Raw genomic sequence first — 19,556 nt, 5'->3', positions numbered from 1 at the left:
CTCACAGTAATACTGCAATCAATATTCAAACTATTTTCTGGCCCTTCTCAGCCACAAAATGGAGGCAGAAGTGGAGCTGAGACGATGTGATATTACGGCGGGGGGAGGGTGTAATGACCTGCTTTCAGGCACAGGCAGACTTTAGAGCCATCAGGAGGTGAGCTGAGGATCATAGGAATCACTGACAGAATCAGATAAGAGGTTTGGAGGGCAGTTATTTTCTGAGAAACACAGCGGAGAGTGTAATGTAACTTCCAGGGGCTGTAATGGTGTTTAGGGACAGATGGGATCCCGGCTGAGGACGCTTTGAAGGGACATCAGGGGCGATTTACTGCAGTTTATTCAGAAGCAATGAGGCGACCGCTTAACACTTCAGATAATGGAAAACACGGCGTGTCGAGGTGTTGATCATAAACATGCTATTAGACGAGGGAGGGAGGAGCTTCACTGGAGGAGAAGATGTTCCTGATGTCGCTCAGCAAGATAATCCTCACGACACAACATCATCTTTGAAGCATCCAGAACACCGGCGTCTGTCCCTCCCCTCCCGTCTGTTACTCCATATTATTTCATATCCATACCGATGTTTGGATGAGAAGCTCAACATCAAACTGATCAGTCTGAATCGTAGCGCTCCGGGTGAGGCTGACGTTCCCAAACACTCTGCAGCTTCTAAAAAATATCATGTTCAGGACAATCAGCCGCAGCGTTCTTCAGTCTGAGGCACTTTATCGTAATAATTAAGATGCACCCACAGTTTGGAGTTCATTTACCGTCCAGGTGATTATATTTCACACTGATTTTTACCTCTCCGACTGGAAGAGCTGGAAGAGCTGGAAGAGCTTTCATCACCTCTAACACGTCGTTAGCTGTTGGTTTGGTTCTGTGCGGTGACGAGGGGAGATAAGAAGAAGGAACAAGAAAAAGCCGGACGGAGAAACGAGGCTCTGATGGATTTAGCCGTCGTTGCAGACGGACGGTTTAACAACCACACCTGCAGCAGCTGTAATGTAACCTGCAGCTGCTTTTGTTCACAAAGCGTCTGATCTGCATTTCAAAGAGCGGCGCTGGTGTTGTTAACAGAGTCCATCTTCGTCTTCTTGTTTCCAACAGCTGCTCTTAGGTCGTTAGCTTTTTGTTTAACATTAACCCGTTTTAAAAGAGTACAACCATGAAACACGTCGATGTCACGGCCAACAAAGACGCCCTGAAGAGAAACGCTGTCGGGTGATGAGGTCGTAAAAGAGCTCCTTTCTTCCCTCAGGGGTCATTTGGTGGTGGACAGGTCTTTGAACGCACCGCAGGAACATTAACACTGTTATAGTCCAGGGTTGATAATCATGGTCACAATCTTTGTTGTCTTTTTCAGTAAATCATCTCACTTTTCATCTCATATTTTGACTTTTAATGTGATTGTTTTTATCTTCATCAAGACGATCGTCTTCACCGCTGACATCAACATCTGATCTGAGTTTCTTCTAATTAAACTCCATGATGACACACAGCTCGGGGCTGCAGGAGGAGTTAAAGAGTCCGAGCAGCGTGACATCAGACAGTTTGTGAGGATTTAAAAGCGACGGTCGGATCAAACCTGACAGCTGCTGTCTGACCAGCAGGCTTCACCGCCGCCCACCGAGCGTCGCCTCTGCTCACCTCCCGCCTTCTCTCCTCTGGGTAATTACTGTCCTCCCTTCTGCTCACCTCTCTCCCTCCTCACTGCAACACTATTACTCTCTCTGTTTCTTTCCGTTCTCTCCTCCCCTCCCTGTTTTCGCCGCTGTCCGTCTCTCCAGGCCTCTTTAATTGGCGTCGCTGGAGTCGTCTGATCGCCGCAGACGGGAAGAGAAGGACGGCGTCTTCCTGTCGACGACCTGCCCGACGACTTTGTACCATCCTGCCACCAAAACACTGCACACAAAGTGCTGCAGCTGTCTCAACGCTACGCAGGAAACAAGTCAAAGGTCCAAAAAACAACCTGAAACTGTTAAACAACCCGGCAGAAATGCTCCCAGACGAGGTGTTGCTCACATTACGTTACACAAACAGTGGATGACGGGAGCAGGAAGGACTGACAGGAGAGACGGAGGAAGGAATAAAGGAACGAAAAGGAAACTGAGATCAGCTACGTGTTGACAAGACGACCCGACATCTCTCTGCACCGCCGCCCAGGACTGGAAACTACCTCTGTTAGCTGTGAGCTCGGTGACACGCCGCGCAGAGCGAGGGCGGACAGGCGGCGAGAGGACGGCGAAGTCAGAGCGGAATAAAGATGGTGGAGCGTGTTTAGAGAGGCTTCAGCTGGGTGTCACATGGTGCAGATCTGTGAAGAGGTTGTAATCGTGTTTACGTCTGCGGTAAAGTTACCGGATCGACCCGCTTCTGATGCCTCCAGTGGCCATCAGAGGAGCTGCAGATGTTATTTGTAATTAACTGCAAAGTGTCTTTATTCGTCACGCCGCTGCCTGGTGAACGGCGTCCGTCCCCGGCAGAGAGCCAGGTGATCACATGACACAAAACCTTTAACTCACAACTTCTTAATCACCTTCTATTATTCTGTTGTTGTAGTTTCTGTCTCTGGAAACTTTTACAGACAATAAAATCTGCAAATGAAACGAGTAGAGTCGGCGTGACGGTCGGCCCTCCCGACTGAGACTTGTAATTACCGACACCATCGAATCGTCACGTTTGAGATGAAATGATTAAAGACACATTTGTTCCGTCTTTCTAAACGTGTCGGCGTGCTGTTTGTTGTTCCTCTTTTGTTTTCTGAGTTATTGAAATTATTAAGCAACAATCTTGAGTCCAGAATCAGCAGCACAATGCTGCTCGTTGGTTTCTGTTGGCTTCAGATTCAGACAACAGAAAAAACATTAATAATGCAAATTCATCTTCAGAGTGAAGACGTTTGAACTCTTTTGGCACCAACTAAAAGCCAGACAGTGTTTGTCTCAGTTTGTAGTTTTTTAATGGTTGATTTTGATGTTATCTTCGTCGTGGAAGGAAGTGTTGGACGGAGAGAAGGTGGAAGTGAAGGTGGGGAAGCAGGAGAGAGACGAGGTGATGCAGCTGAATGTTCCTGAATGACTGAAACACGTTCCTGATGAAAGACGCCTTCAGCGGGAACAAGCTGTTTCACCGCGCTCGCATTTCACAGACGCACATTTCATCAGAAGAAGCGTATTTGATCCTAAACGCCGTTTAACGTGCCAAACAGTGGAGCAGACGCTGGCGAACGAGCCACTCCGGGGATTCTCCAAAACCGCTTCGCTCCTTTGGTTAATTAAAAAACGCAGAGTGTAATTAGTTAAATTAGGACTTTGAAACAAAGCAGAGGAACGTAAGTGGATTAGGAGGTCGGAACCAAGCTGGGAGGTAAAAAAGACAAAAAGAAAGAATCTGGCAGTGGAAAGGAGCTCTGAGGTTTTTGTGTTGAGCCGTCAGCAGATGACAGCTCCTCTCGTCTCCGTCTGAATTACGCTGTTAACTCTGTTGTCAGCTCAGTTAATTGGCTGGAAAGATGCCTGGATATTGAAACTGGGAAAAGAAAAGATGACTTTAAACAAACCAAAAAAACCGTCTGACGGTCGAGGGCGTCGTCGTTTTCTCTTTTCACCCCGACTTGTTTCAGTTTGACTTCCAGCACAGAGAGTCGCCCACGCTGCTGATCTCCGACCGAGGGGGGAAACTCTCTCAGCTTGTGTTTTTATCTCAGATAGGGGCTTTTTTTTATTTTTTAAAGGAGCTCTTGAACTCGTCTCGCTTTGTATTCAAAGTCACCTTGCAGCTTTTATCCACATCCGAGCAGCGGTTAGTAAAGAACGTGTCAGAGAACTGTTTCTAGAGACGGGAGTGTGTGCTGTGATCTGAAGAAGATTCAGACCGATGAGTCAGCGTCGTTTGTTTGATTTGAAGATCTGAACTCTCTCAAATGAAAGTCTGAAGACGTCTCGGTCCTCTCGTGTTGTATGAGGTGGATGAAGTTCTGAATAAATGGTTCCAACAACCAGTTTCATGTCATTTTAAATGTCTTTGGTACAAAAGAAAACTCGACTGAACCGTCTAAACATCTGACTCGTGACAGTTGGTGTCAGTGAAGCTTCTATAAGTTCTCCTGTGGTGGAGAAGACGGTTAATGATCCTGTATGTCCGACCCGGTCCAGTGTGAGATGTTCTGAGTGTCTGTGCGCGTCTCGTCTTACCTCGTTGACGAACACCCAGTGACTGTCCTTGGAGGCCAGGTTTGTCTCCACCGCCTGCAGACACACAGACACACACAGAGTTAGTAACTGACTTCAGACCATCGAACGCTGATCTGCAGGACAGGACGGAGGATTTCATCGTGTCGTCGACTCAGATTCAACTGAGCGGCTGTGATTTCTGCAGCGTCGGCCTCTGTTGTCACAGGTGTAGTCAGATAACTGGGCTGTGTAAATTCTTTATATTGCTGCTAAATGACAAGAGGGAGAAAACCTACAACACCCAGAATGCATTGCACTGCAATGGGCCGATGTGCAGCAAACGGCTCAGAACCAGTAAGTAAGTAGGTTTTAATGCCATCGCTGAAGAGACAAACTTTATTTTGATTACAGTGATGTGTGTGTGTGTGTGTGTGTGTGTGTGTCCTCACAGTGCTGTGTACATACGGTGTGTATATTTGAACATGTGTGTGTTTTCTGGCTCCATAAAATGACATAAATCAACTCCTCCTCATTATCCAACAATATAAACTCTGAAAATTAAACCAGAAACAGAAATTGATAGAAGAACAGCTGGTTCAAACACACACACACACACACACACACACACACACACACACACACACACACACACACACACACACACACACACACACACACACACACACACACACACACAGGTCCTCGGGGCTCAGCTGGCCAGATGTTTTCTAACAGGTCCTCATTCAGCTTCCAGATCACCGAACACTGACACACTCGTCTCCTCAACACAACTTAGTTACGAGTCACAGTGAAAAACCCAGTTTAACTCTACAGTCATCAGGCGGCTCAGTCCGAATGGATCTGTCTCGTTTTAACAGTCGGGTCGGGGACGCAGCAGAAGCTTAGAAGGTATTCCAGCTCGTCCTGGAGGATCCCGAGGCGTTCCCAGTCCAGATGGGATATATAATCCCTCCAGTGAGTTCTGGGTCGGCCCGCGGGTCTCCTCACGGTTCCCCTGCATGTTGCTTGGAAATATAACCAGGTGTGTTCAACAGTAACGTCTGCTTGTACGTAACTGAACCACCATCTTTTCCTAAACCGATCCAGAGCTCACCTGACAGCTGTAACCGTGACGACGGCGGTCACCTTGCTTTCCATCTACGAGCCACACAAACGCCTTGAAAGTGTTGTTCTTTTTATAAACCATCCCATAATATCACCTTGTCAGATGATGTTGTCAGCGATCAGGTTAACCTATAGTAAAGGACACAACCCGGCTCCCATAATACACCTCACAGCGCCTACGAGGAGATATTACACCTGTCACCATAACCTTTACTGGGCCCAGACGGACTGTAGACACACACACACACACACACACACACACACACACACACACACACACACACACACACACACACACCTCGAACAGTTCATCCTCCACAACTTCACATTACGCTCCCGTTATTAATAACTGATGTTGTTTTAATTGACGCTCTGGGTTTGTTTCTCTGCATCTCGCTCTGCTTCACTTTCTGCCACAGAAAACAGTTCTAATGAACAAATACACGTCAACAGAAAACATGATTATCGTAGGCTTGTGATAACAAAGAGGAGGCAGAAACGAGGCGAGCAAACACTGAAGAGAAAACTGGAGAATAATGACAATGAAGAACATGTTGACCTCGTGGATCTCTGCAGAAGTGCCGTGTAGAAAACACAACATCCAGATGATTTCTCCGTCTGCAGATTCATTCTTTCTTTTTATCAGCGTCACGTTCTCGTTTGCTGTGAATGAATGAATACTCTGAAGTGCTGTTTAATGATACAGACATTTCCAGACGACTCAAACAAGACAGATTCTGAACATTTTCTGACACAATCAGAGGCTGAACTGTGTTTAAACGTCCTCTCACTGATCGTCTGGTTGATATTTGCGCTCACGTGTTTGTCGCTTGACTGCTTTTGTCTAAAGACGACGCAGACAAAGTGGAACCAAAGATTAAAAAAGAGTTTTGCGAATGTATTGTTTGAAAAGTTGTTGTTAAGAGTTTTTAATGTTAAAACAAAAACAATACAAATGTTCTGTTTCTCCCTGAAATACTCTGCCTTTACAAATCTTTTCTCACCGCCTCTCTCGTCACATCGGCCTCCGACTGATAAACTATCAGCAGGAGTGCGAACAACGTCGACAAAAACATGGACCCACTCTGAAACACAGAACCAGTTCCACCCAAATGGCAGCGATGAAAACAGCCTTTGTTTGGTGTACGAGTACAGACGGAGGTGATAAACACCTAAACATTAAATAAACTGATGTTTTGTGGGGAAGCGTCAACATATTTTCAGAACCGTCTGCTGATTGGACTATGACATGTTGGATGAAAGTTCAGATATTGACCGAGAGGAAATGTCAGTAAGCTGGACTAATCCGGAGCAGATCAGGCCATTCAGTGATTTCTATGACATTAGTTGTAAAGACACCTCTTCCTGGATGAAAGTGACGATGCTGACCCGTTGTTGGCGCCACAGAGAAGGTCAGCGGGTCGTACATGAAGAAGAACGCTTCCTGAAAGGCGCCGGCCGGCTCAGCTGTGACACGCGAGCTGCAGTGTGGTTGCTCGCTCCGTCTCGTCGCCGTCTCTCTCTGAGTCATCTGACGAGGTCACAACACGACCACGAATCTTGGTGCTGCGGTCGGGCCGTGGGCGACGGGAGGGAGGATGACGATGATGAAGGCTGACCGGTGTGACTGACAGCTCCGCAAATGTGCGAGAGGCTCGTGGAGCGAGAGCAAAGAGCCAGACGCCACGCAGAGAGGAGGGAGCAGACGTCAGGCCCGAGGAGCCGGGATGTGACTGTAAACATGGCGTCCTCTCCACTTCAGCTGGTTAGCCTTTTCTACTTCTGCCTGTGATACGTGACGGGGCCGCGGGTCGGGCCTTCGGGTCCACGGGTCGGGACTTTGATCACTTCAGCTGTCGGAGGAATCGAGACAGAGTAGAGACGCTTGTCGCTGCAGGAGACGTCCTCAAATTTTTATCAGCTAAAAACACTGTGTGATGGAGCTGAGTGCTGTATTAACGGGTTTAACACCTGTTCCAGCCTGCAGGAGTCTGTGACATCACAACCCCAGTCAGCCAATCATGTTGCAGCTATGACCGAGTCACATACGCACTCCAGTTAAATGCACCGTATGTCTGAAGGACTCAGCCGACGGTCGTTATCCAGCTGGAACGAGGAGGAGAGAGTCAGGAGAAGATCCAGACCGTCAGGAGGAGTAAACACCTGGAGTCACATCAGGTTCTGTTCTGACCCGGAGACGTTTAGTGGAAAAGATGATCTCTTCACTGTTGATCAGCCTGACTGCAGCAGTGACCCGGAGCGGACCTCCAGGTTCTGTTCTGCTGACTGGAGCTGGAGGGGACATAACAGAGAGAAGACAGAGAACCAGAACCAGAACCAGAGTCTGACTGAGGTTGACGGTTCTGTTGTGTGCTGGTTCATAGCTGATGTGACGATGTTATGTGTAGGCTCAGTCTCAGACTTCGTCCTCGCTCTCGTTACTGTTACCTCGAGGAAACTTTCCAGATTTCATTGTTGGGAGAGCCGGACAGTTCTGGAGGAGTAAACACCTGGAGTCACATCAGGTTCTGTTCTGATCCGGAGCCGTTCACAGACGGGAGGAGAGCTCAGAGAGGACTGGGATTAAAAAGTGGATTCATCTTCCCTCCTGTTGATCAGCTCCACTGTTACTTTGACTAAACTTGCTGATTTCTTTGATTTTAAAAACCGTGAGGAACAGAACCAACACCTCGCCGCTGTTCTGAAGCATCTCTCATCAAATGTGTCGTCTTTGAACAAACTTGTTGTGACTCTGGAGGTCACACAGAGAGCAGGAGGTATTATCTGGTCGTGTGAGACCTTCAGAGTCCTTCACTCCACCTTCTCCTGTCAGAACAAAGAACGCTTATAATCACCAAAATCAGTGAAATAACCCACAGAACACGTTCGCTGCTGTATTTGTTTGACAGCTGAGACCCCTCACATTAGTCAAGTACATCTTATTGAGATAACACACTTTACTGTGAGTGCAAGTGGCCCCGCGAGGCTGACGAGTTAATTAAAAAGCTGCTCAGTAGCCAAAGATCGTTAGGATTTTTAAAAAAAAAAATTCTTCTTGGAGTCTCTGACACGCCGTCCCTGACAGATGATACGTCAACACAGATTAAACCCTCGACTCCTTGTGGTGAAAGAAAAGCTGAAGAAGAAAAACACCTTCATTTCTTAAAAACACAAACGTGGCAGCAACATTTAAGCGTCGGTGTTTTGCAGGCGGCGTTCTTCCAGTCGGCTGCACATAAACAGTCACAGCAACACTGACAGAAGACGCTGCAGACTTTAAGAACACATACTGTTCAAATATCTGTTTTTCTCCTCTGCGGTCGTTTCATTCGTCTGTATTTTCCCCGCGGCAGCACATCAACCTTACAAGGCGCTGATGAGCTATTGATTGGCCGCGGCAAGACACATGAAAGCTGTGAGACAGAATCGGCGGTTGCTCTGCTTAAATATTGAGCGATGAACTGCTTCAGAGTAAAGACATTGTTATTTATAGAGCCTCTTTTTCCAATCTTGGATAGTTTCCCGTCTCTAATGTACAAGAACAAGCGGCTGGTGTTGCTCGTAAAGATAATTATTGGCGGGAAAATATGAGCTGAATGTTCAGTTTTCTGTTTCTGGAGGATTTGTGCGTGTGGTGCTGATGTCAGGGGAAGCTGCGGCACATGTCTCGTATAAAGCTGAAGATCTGTTGTGTGTTTTTCAGAGCGTTCCCGTCTCGTTGCTCAGGGGACGCGGGTGGTCCGGTTCATGGGGATTAGGGAGTTAGCTCACTTAAATGATGCTCTGCTGCCTCCCCCTCTCTCTCTCCTCTCTCCTCTCTTTCTCTCTGTGGGTTTAATAGTCCTGACAACAAGCATTAACAGCAGCAGCCAGCTCTGGATGTCACACCAGGGACCGGCTGCTTTTAACACCGCGTTAATGGAACGGACCGGGATCAAACCCGCGAGGATGAAGCTCTCTGGGGCCCAAAGAAAAAATCCACACCAGGGAAGCAAAATAAAGTCCAGTTTGTGAGCTTCTGGGTAGTTTTATTATTATATTTTTATGCACCGCAGAGCTGAAAACCAACACATGGATTTGATTCCGTGTATACGTGTCTGTAGATTTCTCTCAGGAGAACACAGAACCGATCCGACATCCATTCACTCGCCGATCTTCTGTCCAACTCTCACCTGTGAGTAATGAACACAGGTGACCAGAATATCTCTCCTCCTCAGGGCTTTCACTCAGATCCGTCCAGCAGATGTTCGTTTCAGTCGACGACTGTAATTAAATATCTGCATGACGACTAGCTTAAATCGTGACCCAGGTAAGACGTGTTAAACACTCACGGAACCGACCCGCTAAACGCTGTCGTCTGCCGCGGTCCGACATGGAGATAAATCCCAGAATACAGCAGCAGAGTTGTTTGTGACTCAAAGAAGAGCTTCAGACGGAGGCAGGAACAGGCTGAGTCACTCTGAGAGAAGTCGACCCGGTTGCTTCGGTTCTGATGAAGAGGCCTCCTGGATTTCTCCCCGTGGGCGTATGAAAGGAGCCCCGGGCAGACCCAGAACCTGCTGGAGGGAATATTCTTTCTTGCTTTTCACTGAAACCTGGACGCAGATCAGCAGCAGGAGAGTTTTGAAGGATGGAGACAGAATCTTTAACTACAACATGTTCAGTTCTGTCAGCGGGGAATTAACTTTAAACATCGACATCTTCAGATTCATTCAGGACGAGAAAACATCTTCAGATTAAGATGAAGATGATGAGAAGAGAAGAGGGACCACAGCATCATTTGAAGCCTGCTGTAGATGCTACGCTAAAAGTGTTAGCGTTTATCTGAAGTGGGTGCTCGAGCTCGACCAACGTCTTTTCAAATCAGTTTGCCGTCTTGGTGCTTTTTATCCTCCTCATTTGCATTAATAAGTAAAATAAAGTGGAGTTTCTCAGCTTTACAGCAGCAGCACACGTCTTGTTTGGCCATTCAGGGCCTCCGTAGTGAACCGATGTCACCGTCACGCTCTGCAGCATCGACTCATCAGGGAAACCTGCGTCATCTCTTCTTCTGAGTCAACAGACGATAGCTGTAGCCGAGCGATTGTTGTTCATGTTGATGGATCATGTATTTGTCTTCTGCTTCAGTGTTCTGCTTTAAAACCTTTCTGTTTCTACACACGTCTACATCAGTCTGTGTTTAAATACAGGCTGAAAATCACAGAGGTTAATATCGTAATAAATCGCTGTAACTTGTTCAGGAAAAGTCAGATGGAAATCTAAAAACATCCAAGTTTATCTTTTTTAAATAAAGACCTAAACTTCCTGTTCTGTCTCAGTTCACAGTGAAGAACATCACATGTTGACTGATGTTTGACTCTCAGACAGAACAAATGTGAAACTGTGATTTTAAATGAGTGAGACTGAAACTTCAGGTTCTCCTGAATCAAATGATGTCTGACGCTCGATGCCGACTGTGAGAATACAGAAGGAAAAACAAGATAAATACGCCTTAAAAATAGTTTTAGAGGAGAACGCTGCGACTCTGTTTTACTGCGAAGCTCCAGAAATGTTTTGTGGAAACTTCACCTGACTTTGTATCAGCGTGGAGGCAGGAGAAGACGACCGGGTGAAGTCAGAACTTCAGACAGTGTTTGACATTGCGGGCTGGTATCTTCGTCCTGATGCACACCGACACACACGTGAACACACAGACGGAAACCAAACTACACAAACCCTCAGCTCTTAGAGAATCTCCTCTCCTGCGAACAACAAAGCGCTCAAACACACAAAAGCTTTTTCCAGCGTTGCTTGAACACAGTCGGATGACTCCGAGCTGCTGCGCGTCACAGCGCTTCAGGGAGCGCCGCTTTTAACAACAACAGGATGACCTCCATCGAGCCGTCGACACTCCAAGAATGACTGGAGGTCAAGTTGATCCTGTCAGGTTGAGTCAAGACACTTTCCAGCGCTCGTCGTCTCAGTCGGAGAATGAAAAGAAACTCCTCGTCCTCTCTGAGAGAGCAGAGGCCCGCGAGAGTCAAGGTAAAAGCCAAACGAGGAGGTTTCATGTTCGGGTAGTGAAGGACGGTGTTCAAGAAATCAACATGGCGTGTTGAAACTCCTTGAGAGACGTCTAGTTTGACTTTTATGTGCCAGCGTTTGAGAGCTGCGACCCAACACAGAGGCTGGAGGCTCAGTGGAGGTGAAGGGCACCGAGTCGTGGGCGTCTCCTGGTGCAGCTGCTGAAGGGCTGCATGAAGCTGCAGCACAGCAAGAAGGACAAAAGGTGGAGAAGGTGTGTTTCAATGCAGAAATGTTACATATTCTATCTATTAAATCATTTACACCAAGTTTTTACGACGCAGTTGTCGACAGAACCACCAAACTCCAGCACAGTGCCTGGCTGCAGGGGCGACAGGTTCTTAAAAAAAAGGATGTGACATAAGCTGAATTTACAAGAAGGACCAAATAATTAAGAATTTGTGAGAAACAAAACTTCACTAAGTTTATAAAGTTACTTCTGAGTCAACAACTCACAAAATTGAGTGACTTTTCAAGGGAGTCTGGTTCTCTCCCTCTTCTTCTCCCCTGCCGTAGTTGATGTTGCTGCTTTAACCTATAACATGTTTTTAATACAACAAACATGAACGTCACGCATCGTTTACCATGACGCCTTTATACAGACCGACCTCGGCACGCCCGACTGTGACTTCCTGCGTCTCAGCTGTCCATGCTGAGGACGATATTTAAGAGACATTCTGCTGCAGAATCGCTTCGTGCTGCCTCGTTTGAATCAACCTCCTACACGCTCACACACAGACGGCGTTTAAAGATCAGGAAAGGACAAAATTGTTAATTGTGCTTAACTGGCTTACTTGACTGTGACAGCAGTGTGGTGGGAAACACTGGCAGGAGCTGCACCATTGTGTTCAAAATAATCTGATTTAAAGTCTGATGAAGACTGTGAAAGGAGAAACTGCACTGTTGTTCACCTATTGTTTGTTTTTTTACTTGTGACTTTCTTGAACGCCTACAAAGAAACAAGTCCTCAAATGTCAACATTACATTTGTTCATGCTCTGTCGACATTTCTACAACACCCGGCATATCACATACACATTATGTATATTAGCTGATAATTTCGAGACATAATTTGAGTCCAGATTTATATCAGACTGCACAAATCACCTTCAATATACAATATATCTTCTTTGTTTCCTGATCAATAACTCTGCTTAATCTGCACATGTGATATAGTATATTAGAGATTGTTTTGTTGCTCAGGAAACATTTTCATACTTTTGTTTTGTGTCCCCGACTACAAACCAAGTTTCCCTTCATGGAAAATACAAATAAAATATGCTCCATCCAGCTGTGTTTGCAGGAATGTACTTTTATTCTGATGGCTGTGTTGCTTCACCACATGATGAATAAAGATCAATATTCTGTCCGTTAATTAACAGTTTACTGATCAATATCTGGATCAGAATCATCCTGGAAAAGGTCACAAGAGACAGAAATCTTTCACAGATCCGTCGTCACAAATGTCAGAGAAGAAGAAGAAGAAGGAGAAGAAGAAGAGGAGTATTTATTGTTACTTTATGAATTATCATCACTTCTGACTTGTTATTGTTGTTATTTCTCACCACAGCCATGAATCTATAACGCTCTAAATCACCTTCCATATATTCGTCTTGCGTGACGGACGAATAAGATTTCCTGACACATTTTATCAGGATGCATCGCAGTACATAAACACCAGAATGAAACTAGAAACGTTGCTGTGACAGGTGAGGACACACGTCTTCTCCAGCTCTCCCACACACATAAAACTTACATAAACAAACATTTCTAATGGGCGTCATATTTAGCTGGATGCCAATTAGAAAGTGTCAACCTGAGAACATGTTAGTGAGTGCTCAGAGGTCACACTGACACAAGTGTTGGGTATATGTCACATTATTTGAATTTGTAGAGAAGAGTTTAACGTATCATTTAATAATAATAATAAACGTGACTCTGGTTGAGCACAGTCTACCAGACAGGTAGAGACGAGCTGACGGAGCGTTTACAGGTGATAAATGTTAGTTCAGTACATTTACATTACATATTAAAATGGTTTATTATGTAGATTTTTCTGTTTCCCTCCTGTAACACGTCTCTGTTTAGGTTTCGGCACAAATCCACCCGGCTGAGGTTTGGTAACATCACAGTTTGGCTTAAAATACTTACTGTGGTCGTCACGATGACGGATGGAGACGTATTCAGATGTTTTACTGTGTTTCCACCTGGATTTATTGTTCATGTTGAAGTCACTTTCTGTTTGACTCTTTACAGGTCAGCTTTAAACTCACATGGTTTATCGTTGAGAGATTTAAGGATCTAACGCAGATGTCAGGAGTCATTTTTCTACAGCCGTTACATTTAACATTTACTTTAGAACGACACGTGCGAGGAAAAAACTTAAAGTCGACCTCTCAGCTGAGTGAGCGTCTGCAGCTGAACCTGAACTCAGCAGCTTCTAATCTGAAGCATTTAGTTTTTTGATGCTCTGCTCCGCCGCTGGTTTGATTCTGCTCCGTCCTCGGTGTGTTTGGACGGCGCCTTGCAAACCTCCGCTCTGTTAACTGCTGGCTGTGTAGGCATGGAAACTGGCGTTCACCACCACCTCAGGAGCTGAGCCGCCCTCCTCCTCTGCTCTGCTGGAACCGAGCCGAGTACAAGAGTGGTTCGCCTCAGTCTGAGCCTCTGCTGAAAAACACCGAGGAGGGAAAAACATCATCCTTAAAGTCCAGCAGCAGCCGGAGAGCAGAGCGGAGGACGTGTTCGGATGTGAGAGAACAGATTAGATTGGTTTTAAAGATCTGATTGGACAAACAGCTCCTCGTCTCTGGTCAGGACTTTGTTTTCCAGAGCAGAGTCTGTTTGCAGGGTGTCTTTAACTAACAGATATCAAGACGGTTATATATTATTCATATTTACTTAAATATCCAGAACAGAAATCTGAACATTGGAAGAAGCCAGGTTCAAAGTTCTTGTCGTCAGGTGTGATCCAAGTCTGCAGACGCCCCGAGATCCTATATAGATTTTCAAAGATTCGTGGTCGAGCTCGTGGATACTAACACTGTTAGCTTAGCAGCTACAGTGAAGATTTCAGCTGAAATAAAGAGTGTAAACAACGTCTTCTCAGATGAGTTTGTGATCTCGGGGGACATCTGTGACGGAGTTTATGGTTCAGAGAATCTGAGGTGGGAGTGAATGAATCATGTGAGCGACCTGCAGCTCAAAGAGCTCAGTGTGGGAGAGCGATCTGCAGAAGTCCTGCACGCTGTCTTCACTCTGCTGGTGTAATTACAGCGTCGCCGTGACTCAAAACATTTTCATGATTTGTTCAGTTCTCAGCCACTGAAAAGACGCCAGAAATGCCAGAAGGTCAAAATTCTGCAGATTCTTCTTCAGCCATGATTACTGCCGAGTGTTTTCCAAAGCTCACACACTCACAGGGAGAAACAGCTGTGTGTGCTTATCAGAGTGAATGATGGAGGACGAGATTCCAGCTTTCTGCCACTGTAGCCGCTGAAAGTAACATTTAAATAAACGTATAATCAACTGTAAATAAGTGTGTATCAACGTACATATTAATCTTGATAAAGCAACAGAAAAGTTGTGTTTACTTTTGATACTGAAGTTCATTTCGTATCAGAAACTAGTCTTGTGTGCTGGCGTCTCTGCGTCTCTTGTGGAGCACCGCCTGCTGGCCGACTTTCCCCTTTAAACACACCGACCTCTTCTGCTCACAGCTGTGTCTCTGGGCTACAGACAGCAGACAGACGTCTCTCTCTGTAGCCCAGAGACACTTACTAGAAGATGATGATAACACAGGAAGAAAAGCAGCCGACCAAGAAGTGACCGCAACAGCTGAAGAAGGTGGTGTGTTTACTGGGGAAACTACCGACCACTGAGCAGCAGAGCAGCTGCAGTCGTTGCTGTCACAGGTTACAGCGTAGATTCAGAGCAGAAGCATTGATCAAGCTAAAGACTTCTGGTCCTTCTCAGGAGGGACCTGACCAGTAAAACCAGCTGATGCCTTGCTCAGTGGCACCTCCGCAGCAGTAAAATATGTTTTCATAGCTGAACTTTTAGCCTTTAAAACTCTATAATTCTGATTATAACACCTTTAACAATGTGCAGATGGATCTCTTCAGTAAATGAATTCATCCTCTCTGAATCAGCATCATGTGTGAAACTAAAACACTGACAGCTCTGAGATCTGACCGCCAACGTGTTTGTCTTTGAAACTTTTCCTGCAGAAACTTTGTTCTCTTATGTCTCGTCTGTGTGGCACTTCTGGGGCGTAAACAGGAGGAAGATGGCCGCCGCACGCCAAACTGCAGTGACCTTTCAGAGAAAGGGCTTCATTAGAGGAGACGACGGGCGGCAGCGGCCCGGCTGAGTGGTAATCATACAGAACCCTCGCACTGTATCTTGGCCACAGGTAGCCGGTGAACGGGCTGATAGGCAGATGGAGGCGATGTGCACAGAGGCGTGTAATGACACACACACACACACACACACACACACACACACACACACACACACTCTTTGTCTTCCTCAGTCTCTAATTGTTCTCACGTCTTGTAGCCGTTATCTTCTCACCCTTTGCCTTTTCGTAACCTGCAGGTGAAGTGGAGTGTCAGGTGATGATGTTTTCAGGTGAGAAAGCTCCGACTCATCGTTGTGGAAAAGGTCGTCACTCGAAGCGGCTCGATGATATTTACATTTAATGTTGAGAGCTCCAATGATTTCACTCTTCAGAGGGAGTTTCCAGGCGATTACTGCAGAGGACAGATAAACTGCCTCATGTGATGTCACTTGAGTCGGCACAGGTTGAAGACGGGTTGAGATGCATTGTGGGTAATGAAGGCACCAGATTTTTTTAACAAGACAGTGGTAGATTTTTTTTTTTCCCATCGACACAGAAGTTTGATGCTGAATTGAAGAATAACTCCTTTAATTTAAAAGCTACTGAGCAGATGTCAAGACTGGTTAGTGGTAAAATAAATCATTTTATTATTATATTATTATATTATTGTATTTCCTTTTAATCAAGAGAATAATAATTGACATTAAATAGAAACGTTGAATACAAACTCAGAAATGACTATTACAAACATTTTAGTTCTGCAATTGAAGTAATCTGTATCTACTAACTTGTTCTTGCTGTCTTTTCTTTTCCTCTCGTCTCTGAATCATCATTGTCTGTTTCTGTTTCTGCTGAAGGTAAACCCACAGCTGTGTCAGGGAGCATGTAGCGAGCTAATTCAACGTAGCGAGACAACAGAGAGGAGAGAGTAACTACGTGGAAATATTCAAACTGTTTTGAATATTTGGGTGAAAAGGACGAGAACAACATTGCTGTGGGACTGTTAGCACTTTAAACCTTCTCCCTTTGTTAAATGTGAGTGAAACCTTCCTGTTCTAACTGCTCGTACGTTCTGTACATCACATTCTGCCTACATGAAGACACATGTAGAGGAAGACTGTCACATTGTGAGCAGGCTGTGATTTCTCTACATCCGTGGTAATGACAGTCTTCAGAGGTCCATGTTCTCTCCATATGGACCTTCCCGCCCTCCGTCCCTCCCGCTCACGTCTCCTCATCGCTCTTACTTTCTGACAGGACGAGCTGGGCCTCAGATCTCTCGCTCTCCTTCTTCTCCTTCTTCAGTGTCTGCGACCGTCACTCATCCCTCCATCCTATTATACCTGCTCACAAAGAGGGAGCGGGCGAGTGTCGGAGGATGGAGATAGAGATTGAAGAGGGGCTGAAGTGTCCCATTTTAAAGAGCAGGTGAAGGCGTCTTCCTGCATGATAATCAGGTCTGGAGAGGAAGTCGGTCCATCACATCGTCTGAGGAGGAGTCTGAATGTGAGGGAGGGAGAGAGGCTGGAGTGGAACCACCGGGTCGGTCCTGAGACCATTTTAAAGGACTAGAATACTGTTGAAACACTTCCTGGAACAAGTCTTTCTATAACGTGTAGAGTTCCAGATATTATCCCAACGTAAAAGTACTTATTATGTCTATATAACAAAGTTTTGAACATTTAAATCCAAATGCTAATCGCTGCAGATTCGCCGTCTTCCAGAACAAGAAGGAAAAGAAATGTTGAGACGGATGAGTTTTGGACCTAGAACACATCCTGGTGATCCATTAGTTGGTTTCATTTACCGTCCTGTGTGTTTCTGGGAATAACAGAGTGAGTGTGGAGGAAACGGCTCGCAGCCAGACTCGTCCTGCCGCTCCAGTCGGGTCTGATGGCAGGAAATGTTTCAGTAACTCGGCACCAACTGGCTCCAAACGGCGCCGTGGCATCGCTCCCCGCTCGGCGCCGGCATTACTACGCCACAGGGAAGGATGGTGCAAGGCATTCTGGGACATGTAGGAAATCAGGGAGGTGTTTTTCAGAATGTTTTTAGAAGATAGAAAAGATGATTCACCTATAATCCACCTAAAGTCCTCACCAGCCGAGGGTCAAACACATTCGTCCAGTTAAACTGTATTTATGTTGTTTTTCTGAGATAACGAGATCATTTTGAAAGAATCCAGATTATTTGGATTGTGCCATCGGTTCTAATGTCCATATCATCCACAACTGTTGATGAAGAATATGATGATAGCTTCCTCAGCTCTCCACCCAAAACAAATGTTGGAATTTTCTGTTTTATCCAACCCGGATGAGTCCAAGTCCGACCCGGTGAGTGGATTACAGCTCCCACATGATGATAAGAGCTGAACATGAGGTGAACAGATGTGGACACAGCTCCCTCTGTCAGCCATGAACGTGATGATCCCATGATAGAAAACACAGAGACGGAAGAAAAGTACAATTTACTTGCTGCTGACTTAAAGTTGAGGCTTGAAGTCGCTCCCCTTGAATCCAAAATATTCCACACACCGCAGACCAACTCCTCTGAGTCCAATCACAACCTTAAGGCCACTTTGGCATTCATCAGGCTCGATTTATTCATGGGAGCGAGGCGGCGGCGGCGGGCGGCGTGGCGCGAGGCAGATAGAAGCAGCGGCGGTGAGGGTCATTACCAAACATCTCAGACAGACATCGCAGGGATCGTTGTAGTTATTGATCCGTCTCCAGAAGCTTCGGTGTAGCCCCGGTCTCGCCATCGAAACGTGGCTTCAATTGGGCGGCGGGCGTCCGAGGTCCAGCTGTCATCTAGTTTGCATACAGAGTGAGGGAGTGTGGTGCATAATGACCACGAGAGGAGGGGTCGCCACGGCACGGCGAATACATACAGGCTGCGTTCGACCTCAATTATAATATGCAGATGCGACGACGCTGGGAGAGAAAGAGGCGGAGGAGGATGAGGAGGGAACCAGGAGGGTGGAAGTCGGATCAGAATTATTCCCGAAAAAAAATTAAAAATACTTGTTCAAAGATGGAAGCGAGGCAGACGGACTGAGAGGGAGACGTGGAGCAAGAAAGAGACTGAAAATAAATAAGTGCTGCTGTGAAGTGTCGCCTGAGTGGAAAGAGACGACAGAGTTCAGATCTTTTACTTTAGGAGAAGTGGTGAAATCACAACTCAGATCCTGAGAAGAGATCCGACCCGGCACAGAACCACAGAACCACAGAACCACAGCCGTCTTCATCAGAAACACATCAGTGAGCCACACTGGACTCCTGCTGCCACACACACACACACACACACACACACACACACACACACACACTCACCACAGCACCAGATGTGGATTCATCCGCTGCAGAAAGTAGTCCCCAGCTAGTGCAGGATTTCCTCCTGTTTGTTTAATAAAAACTACAGGAATTATGCTAATTTTCATGTTTGTATCGACCTGCATTCACTATTTCTGTATTACTTTAATAAAAGAATTTAAAAATCACACTTGAAAGTTTCATTCATAATGAGCAGAGGCTTTAAAGAACCGTTGAATCACAGTGTACTCATGGATGTACAGACGACTGTCACTGAATCACTCTGACACTGAGAAAACCTAAAAACGTGATGTTTCTAAGGCAAGTTCTGCACATGTAAAGAAGGTCTCTAAAACACGTGACGACTAACTGAAATATTTTAACTTTTATTCGCCAAAAGTGAAGAAACAGGGACTCTCATCTTTTCTGTCTTAGTTTTGATTTATGCTAAATTTTTGCACTTTGAGATTTGAGAGATTTTTGCTTTTCACTCAAACTGCAAAACTGGGATTCAGCCAAGTCAGGCGGAGAGTTGGGA

At 45.9% G+C, this 19,556-nt stretch overlaps 1 protein-coding gene across 3 annotated transcripts in view; it reads right to left on the bottom strand.

Moving 5' to 3' along the window:
- Positions 1-19,556, bottom strand: part of LOC115571190 (glutamate receptor ionotropic, delta-1-like) — a 418,849-nt gene that overhangs the window by 54,965 nt on the left and 344,328 nt on the right. For all 3 annotated transcript variants that reach the window (XM_030400350.1, XM_030400349.1, XM_030400351.1), the window contains exon 5: positions 4,200-4,253. In XM_030400350.1, the coding sequence (XP_030256210.1) occupies positions 4,200-4,253 (54 nt within the window). The remainder of the gene's footprint in view (positions 1-4,199; positions 4,254-19,556) is intronic.

This window comes from Sparus aurata, chromosome 20 (genome assembly GCF_900880675.1).
Source record: "Sparus aurata chromosome 20, fSpaAur1.1, whole genome shotgun sequence".
Lineage (NCBI taxonomy): Eukaryota > Metazoa > Chordata > Actinopteri > Spariformes > Sparidae > Sparus > Sparus aurata.
The sequence above is the reverse complement of the archived record's forward strand: the minus strand, read 5'-3'. Positions and strand labels throughout refer to the sequence as shown.